The following is a 10,009-nucleotide window of genomic DNA, read 5'->3' as shown; positions in this document are numbered from 1 at the left end:
GGAGACGCTGAATGGTTTTACAGCTTCACAGGCATCAGATCTCAACCGTACGGGAGATTTTGGACTGACATGATGAAGCAATGTTCTCCACCACCATCATGAAGGAATATATATATATATAATTTTTTTCCCCCCCTTTATTAGATAGGACAGTCGAGAGAGACAAGGAAAGACTTGCAGCAAAGGGCCATGAACAGGATCCGAACCCATGACTGCAGCATCGGGGACTACAGCCCCTGTGCATGGGTCGCCAGCTCAACCAGGTGAGCTAAAGTGGCGGCCCAGGGAATACCTTTTACAGGAATGGTGCTTCAGCGCTTCAGCAGAGCTACAGAGATTCAGAGAATCAATATCAAGGTGCGTTGAAGCTGATCTGGCAGCATGCAGCGGCCCAACTAGGACACATAGAAGATTAAAGGCACACCTCTTTAATCAGGCTTTTAATTGACCTTTTAGATTCTTTTTACATTCTTATCATTAATTTTTTTTAATCTTATGTATTTTGTTCTTTTAATCTTTCATAGAGCCTTTAATTCTGTAAAGTTTTTAGTTTCTAGTGTTTCATTAGGGGGGTCCTTCACACTGGGGGCTGTGTCTGTTCTGCTGCTGGGGGTTCTGTCTGCGGGTCAGTTCGGCCCGGCTGGTTGGGGGGCTTCCCACCTTGGTGTGGGGGTCCCCGGGTGCCAGAGTCCCCAGTGGTCATGGTCTGCGAATCCTCCCGGTGTGGACGGCCCCAATGGTAGCATTTCCCACAATCCTCAGTGACATGCCATGCTTCCCTAAGTCCAGTGGTGAGTGTGTGTGTGTGTGTGTGTGTGTGTGTGTATGAGTGCGTTTGTAGCTTTGTGTGTGTGTGTATACATGGAGGGTGTGAGGGATGGGTTCTTGTTTTCTTTTCCTATGTTTTTAAATGCTGTAAAGCACTTTGTGTTGCTCTAGTGTATGAAAAGTGTTGTACAAATAAAGTTTGATTTGATTTGACATCATGTTGATTTTTCCTTTAATTTGTCACCATGAGTCCATTCTGTCTGTTCACTGGTATAAAAAATAAAATTAGTTTAAAAACCTATTTTATGGAAAATCCATCTTTTAGATTTCTTTTAACATATATATCGCCATACGATTCCCAAAAATGGACTGAATTTACACGTCTAATATAAAAGAATATTGTGTAAAAAACAAAAGTCTTTATCTGTGATTAACCATCATTTAAAATTATTTTTTACTCCTAAAATATATTCCCAAATTTATTGCAATATCACAAATATTCCCCCTTTTTAATTAATAGATGAAATTGGTAAATTCCAGTTTAATATTGTTTGTATATTTATAAAGTTATACAGAATTAGTGATAAATAAAAGTTTTAGTTGTGTAATTTTACAAATTTTTAAAAATATATCTTACTGTATGTGTAATTATTGATGTTTTTTACGGCAAAAATGTTGAATGTTACATCTACATACATCAGTAATCTGTCAAAATACAGTTACTATATATATGATTTCAATATAATAATGGGGAGAAAAACAGGCCATTTCATTCATTCATTCCTCATGAAACATAAATCAGCCCTCATGTCAAGTTATTATGGGATATAAATCATAGCCAATGACTAGAGACTTTTTAAGCAACATCTTTATCTTATTTCTTTTTCCAGCAGCATATATAAAAAGACTTGATGGCACAAAAGCGTTCCAGGTCTGTGTTTTTTTTTTTTTTGTATTTTTTTTATTTTCTGGCATGTTGTCCATCTTTAAAATACACTGAAGATTACTGATATGCAGTTTCTCATCTTTTTTTTTTTTTCACGGTACATTGAGACCCCGATTCCTGTGTAATGACACCCTCATAGGATTCCTCTCCCAACACAAACGTAAAAACACATTAGCCGGCTGGCACACCATTCTCGTGAAATGCATCAGAATGACCACTTTTGCGACAAAAAAGCAAGACAATGCCCGTAGAGTCCTCAAAGATGCACGATTCGGAAAAAAGAGTTCAACACAACCGATTGAAGTCGACGATAAAATCAAGTTAAATGTGCTATTACACAGGAATCTGTTAAATATCAAAACAAATTATCAACAGAAATGCTCTTTTCACAAGTGTAGCAAAAGACAGTTTTATCATAGATATAATAGTATCAGGTGACAAGGCCTAAAATAAAGGATAATCTTTCGCCATTCTGTCGTAAAAACCTGACAAAACACATGAAACCTCAAGAGATAAGAGTGACAAAGACTCACATTTGTTCCAACAAGACACTGTACAGCTTTGAAAATTCTGCCGATCGACACGTCGCCCTCGTGGAGCTCATGGAAAGCCAAGGCGGTATAAAAAAAAAAAAAAAGGTCATGAAACCTCTTGTACTCGAAATAAAGTCGTAGCTTCAGAGAACGGCTTTAAAAAAAAAACTTAGAAAACAAAGTAGTAAACAGCCAGAGGAGGGAGCAGGACGTCCCTGGGCTAATTTGATGAAGCAGACGGTCTTTTCTCCTAAATGTCATCAATCCAAGGGCGAGTTCAGAAACGTCCGCGTTGCAACAGCAAAAATTACAGTAAAGAGTCGACCAGAGCTTCAGTGTTTTTTCTGCGTTATGTTACTTCCTCAACACACTGGAAAAAAAAAAACCAGCAACAAATGAAACTTCCAGTTTGCTAATCGAACTTTTCTGTAGGGTTTGGGAGATGTCCATGCTTTAGCTTGATGATGGATGATTTTGTTCCTCCGGTTCCGTGGTCCTCGCCCACGCCGGTAAGCAGTCACGTCTCTGCAGCGTTTGTACATGTATTCTACAGAAAATACAGACTTTAGCTTCAGCTGGGTGGATGATACGTATGTACAGGAGAAACGGAGCTTTAATGGGAGCTAACAAAGTGGTATTGAAACTCTTGTGGGGTGTCGACGACGAGTCTGTGCGCGTAGCTTCCTTCACAACGAAAAAAAAAACAAAAGGCAGAATGAATTCAGTCCATACAGCAAAGGCTGAGTCAAGCTCGTCATAAAAAATAAATGCTTTAGCACCATAGAATAACACTTGTTGGCAAGCAAAAAGAAGGTCAAAAACCGTAGAGGCAGCACGCGCTGGAGATCTACCAGCCGCTTTCAATCGTCCGCTCCGTTTGAGGGAAATCAGTTTGAATATACAGACACCTTTGCTTTCCCCTCATGCTGTGCAAATGGATGGTGTCACATAAGCTTCAATAGGTTCAGATCCTCCTTAGTAATCTGTCACTCTACCAGCCACTGATCCGGCAGGTGTCCACCTCATACAGACACTTAACTTTGCCATGATGACTGGCCAAGCTGAGGGAGTTCGGGCCCCGCAAGGGAGGTTTGTACACAAGTTGGAGATTGAGGTTTGCAGAGAAGAGGAGGGGGGAAACAAAAAAACGAGGCAGGAAAGGTAACGGAGGTTGTGCTCTTGGAACGTGAAAACTTGAGCGCTAGCAGCCGGATGAAATCTTCTACATGTAGTCATGTTCATGTCTCTGAAAGGGCGTCCAACGGCGACACGCTGGAGCACCTCGGATGGGACCCCAAGAGATCGAGCGGTCGAGACTCAGACGCAGGTGCCTTGGTGTGCCGGAGGGAGGGCTTTTCGGTTCTTTAAACCCTGGGACTTGTCCTTAAAATCTGACGGTTTCTGCTGTGAAATGTCTATCAGCGCACTGGCAACGATGAGACCTGAGGAAGAGAGAGAAAAAAAATAACAGGGAGAAGAGGAGGAGAGTGGTCAAGACGGGCAACTAAGTTCAGTTTAAAATAACAGATACATTTCAAATGTTTGTAGTTCTTCTTTCCTGTGGAGATCACCTGTTTACTTGGCACTATTTTGCACTCCACTATGTGCACTGTTTTATCTAGTTACTGTACATATATGTATGGAGCTAAATTCTTTTAAAATTCACTTCATGAGGGTCTGAGCACACCAGTGCAAGGAGCCTTTTGAAACCAACTTAGAAACTCAAATTAGAGGGTCTAAACACTCTCGAAAACTCACCAGAATCGTCACACACACCAGGGCTGGCGAAAAACTCAATATTTAAAGGGACTTGGACATGTCACTGCCACAATGGCTCCACAGCGCCATCTTGAAAATTTCAATTGAGTCCCATCGGAAGCATGTTTGGTCTATGAAATTTGGTAGGCATGTAGAGCAGGTCAGGATGCACAAAAAACTTAACCAGTGTCAAGCTCTAAAGTGCAACATGGCTCAACTGCCCCCTACAATATTTAGTCGTATTCAGGGCTATGCTTCACTTACAGCAGGGTTGTCCAATCCTGGTCCTCGAGGGCCACAATCCTGCATGTTTTAGATGTTTCCTTCTTCCAACACACCTGATTCAAATGATCAGCTCATCATCAAGCTCTGCAGAAGCCTGATAATGATCCTGATCATGTGAATCAGGTGTGTTGGAAGAAGGAAACATCTAAAACATGCAGGATTGTGGCTCTCGAGGACCAGGATTGGACACCCCTGACTTAGAGCTACAAAATCCGGCACACATATGTAGCAGCTCGGGACGCACAAAAAAGTCCATCAGTACTTTTATGTAAACCCGACAGGAAATCCGGCATGTTGGAAAAATGACGAACATGCCAAGTGATATTTGCTCATTTTTTGGCCATTTTCAAGATCCATCTCCTCCTAGGGGTTATGTCGTACACACCTGACATTTGGCCAGCACAAACTACAGGAAGTGGTGACTTCTACTTTATTTTTCTTATAGAGTATTCCATGTTGCACTGCTGCTGATAGTTTGCTGCCACACTTCGCACAACGCCAATAAAGCCTCTATCTATCTGTAAGAACCACATCTTCATCGGTAACATTAGCAATAAGAGGAGTCGTATATATGCATAGATGGTTTTAACATGACGCAGGCTGTATGTTCTGTGCCTTCACTCTATGTTTTGGTTGTGCACAGGATGGAGGTAGGACATGACATTCAGTGCACCTCTTTGTTTCCCACTAATTCCAACAACACAACAGTGTTTCTGGCACGTACATACTGAGGCAGAGTTAAAAAGGTTTACAACCATCGCCGGTCATTAGGATGTAAAAAAAAAAAAGCTTTTAGAAAAGCTGCGCTTATTGTCGGTATGCAACGAAATGTCACCGTCTGACAATTCAGCATGTTGGTGAGCTGAAATAATGAATTCAGACACAGTTCATGCTGTCAAGTGGACTCAACAACATTCATCAGCACAAAGCACACGTTAAAAAAAAAAAGTGGTTAATGTCACAGACTGCAGGAAATGTGCTGCTTTTATGTTTTAACACACTTGAAGAAAAGAAGAAAAAGAAATTGGTCTTTAGTTTCATCTCAATTACACATCAGTGGAGCATTGTGATTGGATGTTGCATGGTGGTGCCACCGCCGTGCACAAGATCAGCAGTGAAGTCTCACTTTTATTGTTCCAGTACTCAGACGTGTCAGTGTGAATGGAGATATTTACGAGTGTTTTTTGAAATAAATGATTATTATTAGGGGCTGCAAGGTGGTGCGGTGGTTAGCACTGTTGCCTCGCAGCTAGAAGGTCGCCGGTTCGCGTCCCAGTGAGGACACTCGGGATCTTTCTGTGTGGAGTTTGCATGTTCTCCCCGTGTAGCGTGGGTTCTCTCCGGGTTCTCTGGCTTCCTCCCACAGTCCAAAAACATGTTGAGGTTAATTGGTGATCCTAAATTGTGCCTTCACCCTGAGTCAGCTGGGATAGACTCCAGCCCCCCGCGACCCTGGTGAGGATTAAGTGGTGTATAGATGATGGATGGATGGATGATTATTATTAATTACTAAGACTCCACCTTTATTTTAAACTCAACTATACACCCGTGACGTTTCGTGCCCACATCTCGCACAGCTGCACATCTACCGGGACGACAAAACCTGTCCACAAACAGACAGACACATAAACACCTGGCGAAATCTTCGAAATTGCCTTTGTGGTAGTTTCTGTGACAGCGGGAGTCTTCAGCGTTTTGTCATGATGACACAGACAGACGCACTCACAAGGTGAAAGCCATTACAGCGATGCTACCATGTGCGCTTTGAGAAGGGAACCAAAAACAATCATGAACACTTCAACCATATGAATGTTGTTTTTTTTTTCTCTCTCTAATTGAGCTCAGCTTTCAGACCAGTTACCTGACTGTCCAGGTGGAGGTAAGCCTGAGGGCCCAGAGGGCAGACGCATGAGGACGGTCAACACAGCCGCTTTCCCTCCTGAACATGGCTCCATTGCAACAGGTTTGGGGACACCCTGAGAAAAGAAAAAAAAAACACGATTACCACAATTTCAGGACTGCTATGACAGAAATCTTGGACAACGAAAAGCTGCGCAGACAACATAATGCACTACCAGAACGCCTTAAAACACAACCCGACTAGTAGAAGAACACAGGATCTGCTGGTTGGTTTACACCTGCTCCAACGTCTCAGTTTAAATCAATACGTGTGGTGTTGGAGGTTTTTTCTTTTTTGGAACCAGCGGACCAAAAAGTCACTTATATTAGCTGCTGGAGTCGCCGCCTTTAAGACGAGACACCCTCCTCCTGTGACAAATGGTTTGATTGGTCACACAACAAAAAACACTTGTGTCCCTGTCAGACGGCCCAAGTGTCGAGCCGATGACCTACCCTCGGACTTAATGGCCGAAACTGCTTGTCTCCAGCGTGAAAAACATGTCATCCTGATAATGAATGTCAAGGGGTTTCACAGCATGTTTTTGGATGAGAGGATAGAAATTGTGGAATAATAACATGTCTGAACAGAATTGACTTTTTTTTTTTTTTTCCCTCTCCCCTCCTCTTTGTGGCTGAATTTAAAATGGAGATGAGAGAGGCGGCAGAGGCAAAACGGTAGGAAAAAAAAAAAATCCGGTCTGCATAAGCACGCTGCATTAAAACGTGAGTGAATCAAGAGTGGGACACGGTAATTTTTTTGTTTTAACGTGTTTCACCAGGAAATTTGTTGTGTATTTCTGCGGGCGAAAAAAACAAAACACGGATGCAAATTTATGTATTTCCAGCGAGCTCAGACTCTTAAAACCTTGATGCGCTCCGTGTACTGTACGCAGCATGCTGAGTGGAAAACATTCAGGGAGCATCATGCCAGTTGTAACTGTTAAATGACTACAAAAAAAAACAAAAACACCTCACATAAAAATTGATGTGATGAAATACTATTTCACCCACTCTGAGGCCTTTAATCAAAAGTAAGTGCAGTCGTGTTTCCTGTGAAGCATGCGGTGTAATTTCCCGTGCAACTGCCATTTAAGTTTGCCTTTTGAAATGCCACGGCTCGTAACGGTACAGTATGTTTCCTGGTTAGTCAGTGACATTGAAGGCTTCGTCATATCCCCGAGGCTCTGGAGTCACATCGAGAGCCCAGCTGACACCCAACATGTTGAGTATGTTGGAGCTATATTGATAAAAGAAAATGATTATTAACTTAACTCGTAGACGCCGCTTTACTCTGCACCGCTATCTGCTCTGCTACATGTGCTGCAGACAGCGCTAAGCCTGTTGCAACCAATGGAGTCAGTGCTCGACATCATTTATACACTATAACACGTAACTTTTTCTGCATCATGCTCTGTAAAAAAAACAGGTTCTGATATCAGTGCACATCGAACCAACGTCGCTTGAAAATACTGGCCGACCGATATTTATCGGTTGGGATAGTGTTTAATATACCGAACTTCACAGTACAGATAACAACAATTACACATGAGGCCTAAAAACATCTTAAATTTTAAACTAAAAGACCAAAATAAAAGCATAGCCGGGATGATGTATCATTGAGTGTGCTTAACCTTTCTTAATGTTATAAGCATAGCTGCGGATGGTAGTGAATTAGCAAAACGCTATTTAGCCAAATCCTTCCTCAATTTGCGCATATTCTAATTAGGGCTGGTGCTTCAACCTGTTAATTACGATTAATTAATTACAGAAAAAATAGCTCATAACACCAGTAACACTGACGCACACACTCCAGCCCAGTAGGTGGCGGTAATGCACCTCAAGTTTGTTTGCCAGCCGTGAAGAAGATGTCCAGTCGTGACTCGATAATCCGACACCAAATGTAAAACCTTCTTTTATGTCAGATAGCAAGGCTGTCGGATTGTCAAGACGGAGGTCGTATGCGACCTGTATCTGATCTTTTCATGACAGTCTGAACAGCACAGATCCAATTAATGATGAATATCCGAATATTTGGCACAGTCGGGGGGACCACTTCCACCCCGGGGGAGCACTCCGACGGGGTGGAAGTAGCCGGAACACACAGGCAGTACTTGGCTGCTGATGCTAGTTTAGTTAGCGGTCACACTTCTGTTTCCATGATTGGTGGTGGTGGTGGAGTGGCGGATACACTCCATCGTTACCATCCATATTTATTCCATAAACACTGAGCACGCTCGCTGCGTGTGACGATGTCGTGTCCTCTTCTGTCCATGCGAGACACTTTTGGGTCGTATTAAGTTCACATACAAGTCGCATTTAATTGGAAATGTGAAGGAACTCATAAAAAAAAAAAGGATTTCACAAAAAATCCAAATTGAGCATCAAGTCGTGCAGTGTGAACGTAGTCAATCTGTCAGACTGTTGAGTCAGGTAATACGCCGTTATTCTTATTTGTGACATAAAATGTCATGTCGGAGTCAGAATCCAATCCAATTAAAAAAATAAAAAATAAATTATTATCAAAGCCTCTAATTAATTTGGTAATTTTTTGTATTGCGTCCCTCCACTAATTCTAGTACGTCAGCTATTGTACTAGCATGTTTGCCACACAAGCAGAAACTCTTTAGCTTACTGAGATATTACTTTTCTTTATTTAATTCATTTTAGTGTAGTGACACCAGCAACAAAGGGGAAAACTACATTAAATCTTTTGGTTCACATGGTATAACAAATTATTTATTGATTAAATTTCATCCCCATTAAGGACTCAATGCACAAAGCTGAGCCGTATTTAGCTTAACACTGACATAGCTCTGTAGTCAAAGTGTTTTAACCAATTATGAGATATTATCTGATGGACAAATAAGCTCCTGAACGTTGAGTCTAAGAGGCACCAGGCTTGTCCTTCCTCAAAACAGAGCCCTCTCTGTAAAACTCTAATAATTTGCCGAGGTTATGAATGCTGTCAACATTGTCCCTAGTTGTTTTCCATTTGCTTGTACTACTAATCAGCTGGAACTAATGCAGAGAGACAGAAAGAGGAGCAGAAGGGAGGATAGGACAAAGGTGAAGGGAAGAAAAAAAAACAACCAACAACAACACACAAAAATGTAAATGGAAGGGTAAGACCGAAGTACAAACAGAAGGTACATTAAAAGCGACAAATTCTAATCGTTAATCAATTGTTAAGACTGTTGCAGGAACTTAATGTTTACACACATCACTACGCCTGATTTCAAACATCTTTTCCTTTCATTACAGTCTTCATTAACGGCTTTAAAGCTAATTTACATGCATCGTCGGTACCTTGTTAGAACAACCTGGGATCAGTCCAGGTAGCCTCAAGTATCTTCAAGACGGCACATTAAGTCTCGCTGCCTGGAAGCTACAATTAGACTAAATCTGAGGCTCACGAATGAGCCAAAAACTTTGGTAAGCGCCGTGTAAAAGGGAGCACGGGGAGGCTAACATGAAATTTTAAAGATGAGAGTCACACTGTACACGAGGGCTATGCTAGGCTGGACTTAGAGACTGTTTACGTGCATTCTTACACAACCTAATTAGGGCACACGGTCAGAACACAATATTCTCGTGCAGCTTCACAGGCACATTCAGAATCGACGGGGGCATGACATTCAATTAAATCGGCAGCTATTTCATGAAAATGTAAGTAATTTTGCTCATGAATCTTTAAATAAGCTGCATTTATACAAAGGAGCTCATTTAACCTTTGTGGATTTTTGATGACTTGTAAGCTGTATTTGTGAGGGTCACTGGGTGAAAACCGATAAGTTGGTAACACTGGGACAGAACCAGTGAT

At 41.7% G+C, this 10,009-nt stretch overlaps 1 protein-coding gene across 1 annotated transcript in view; it reads right to left on the bottom strand.

Moving 5' to 3' along the window:
* Positions 1-1,621: 1,621 nt before the first annotated feature.
* Positions 1,622-10,009, bottom strand: part of atrnl1b (attractin-like 1b) — a 77,993-nt gene continuing 69,605 nt past the window's right edge. Inside the window, exons 28-29 of the mRNA XM_008277579.1 lie at positions 6,152-6,266; positions 1,622-3,689 (exon numbers count right to left, since the gene is read on the bottom strand). Coding sequence (XP_008275801.1) covers positions 3,565-3,689; positions 6,152-6,266 — 240 coding nt within the window. The 3' untranslated portion in view covers positions 1,622-3,564. The remainder of the gene's footprint in view (positions 3,690-6,151; positions 6,267-10,009) is intronic.

This window comes from Stegastes partitus, unplaced genomic scaffold, assembly GCF_000690725.1.
Source record: "Stegastes partitus isolate 25-593 unplaced genomic scaffold, Stegastes_partitus-1.0.2 Scaffold101, whole genome shotgun sequence".
Classification (NCBI taxonomy): Eukaryota; Metazoa; Chordata; class Actinopteri; family Pomacentridae; genus Stegastes; species Stegastes partitus.
Note: the sequence above shows the minus strand (reverse complement) of the source record. Positions and strands in the feature narration are given on the sequence as shown.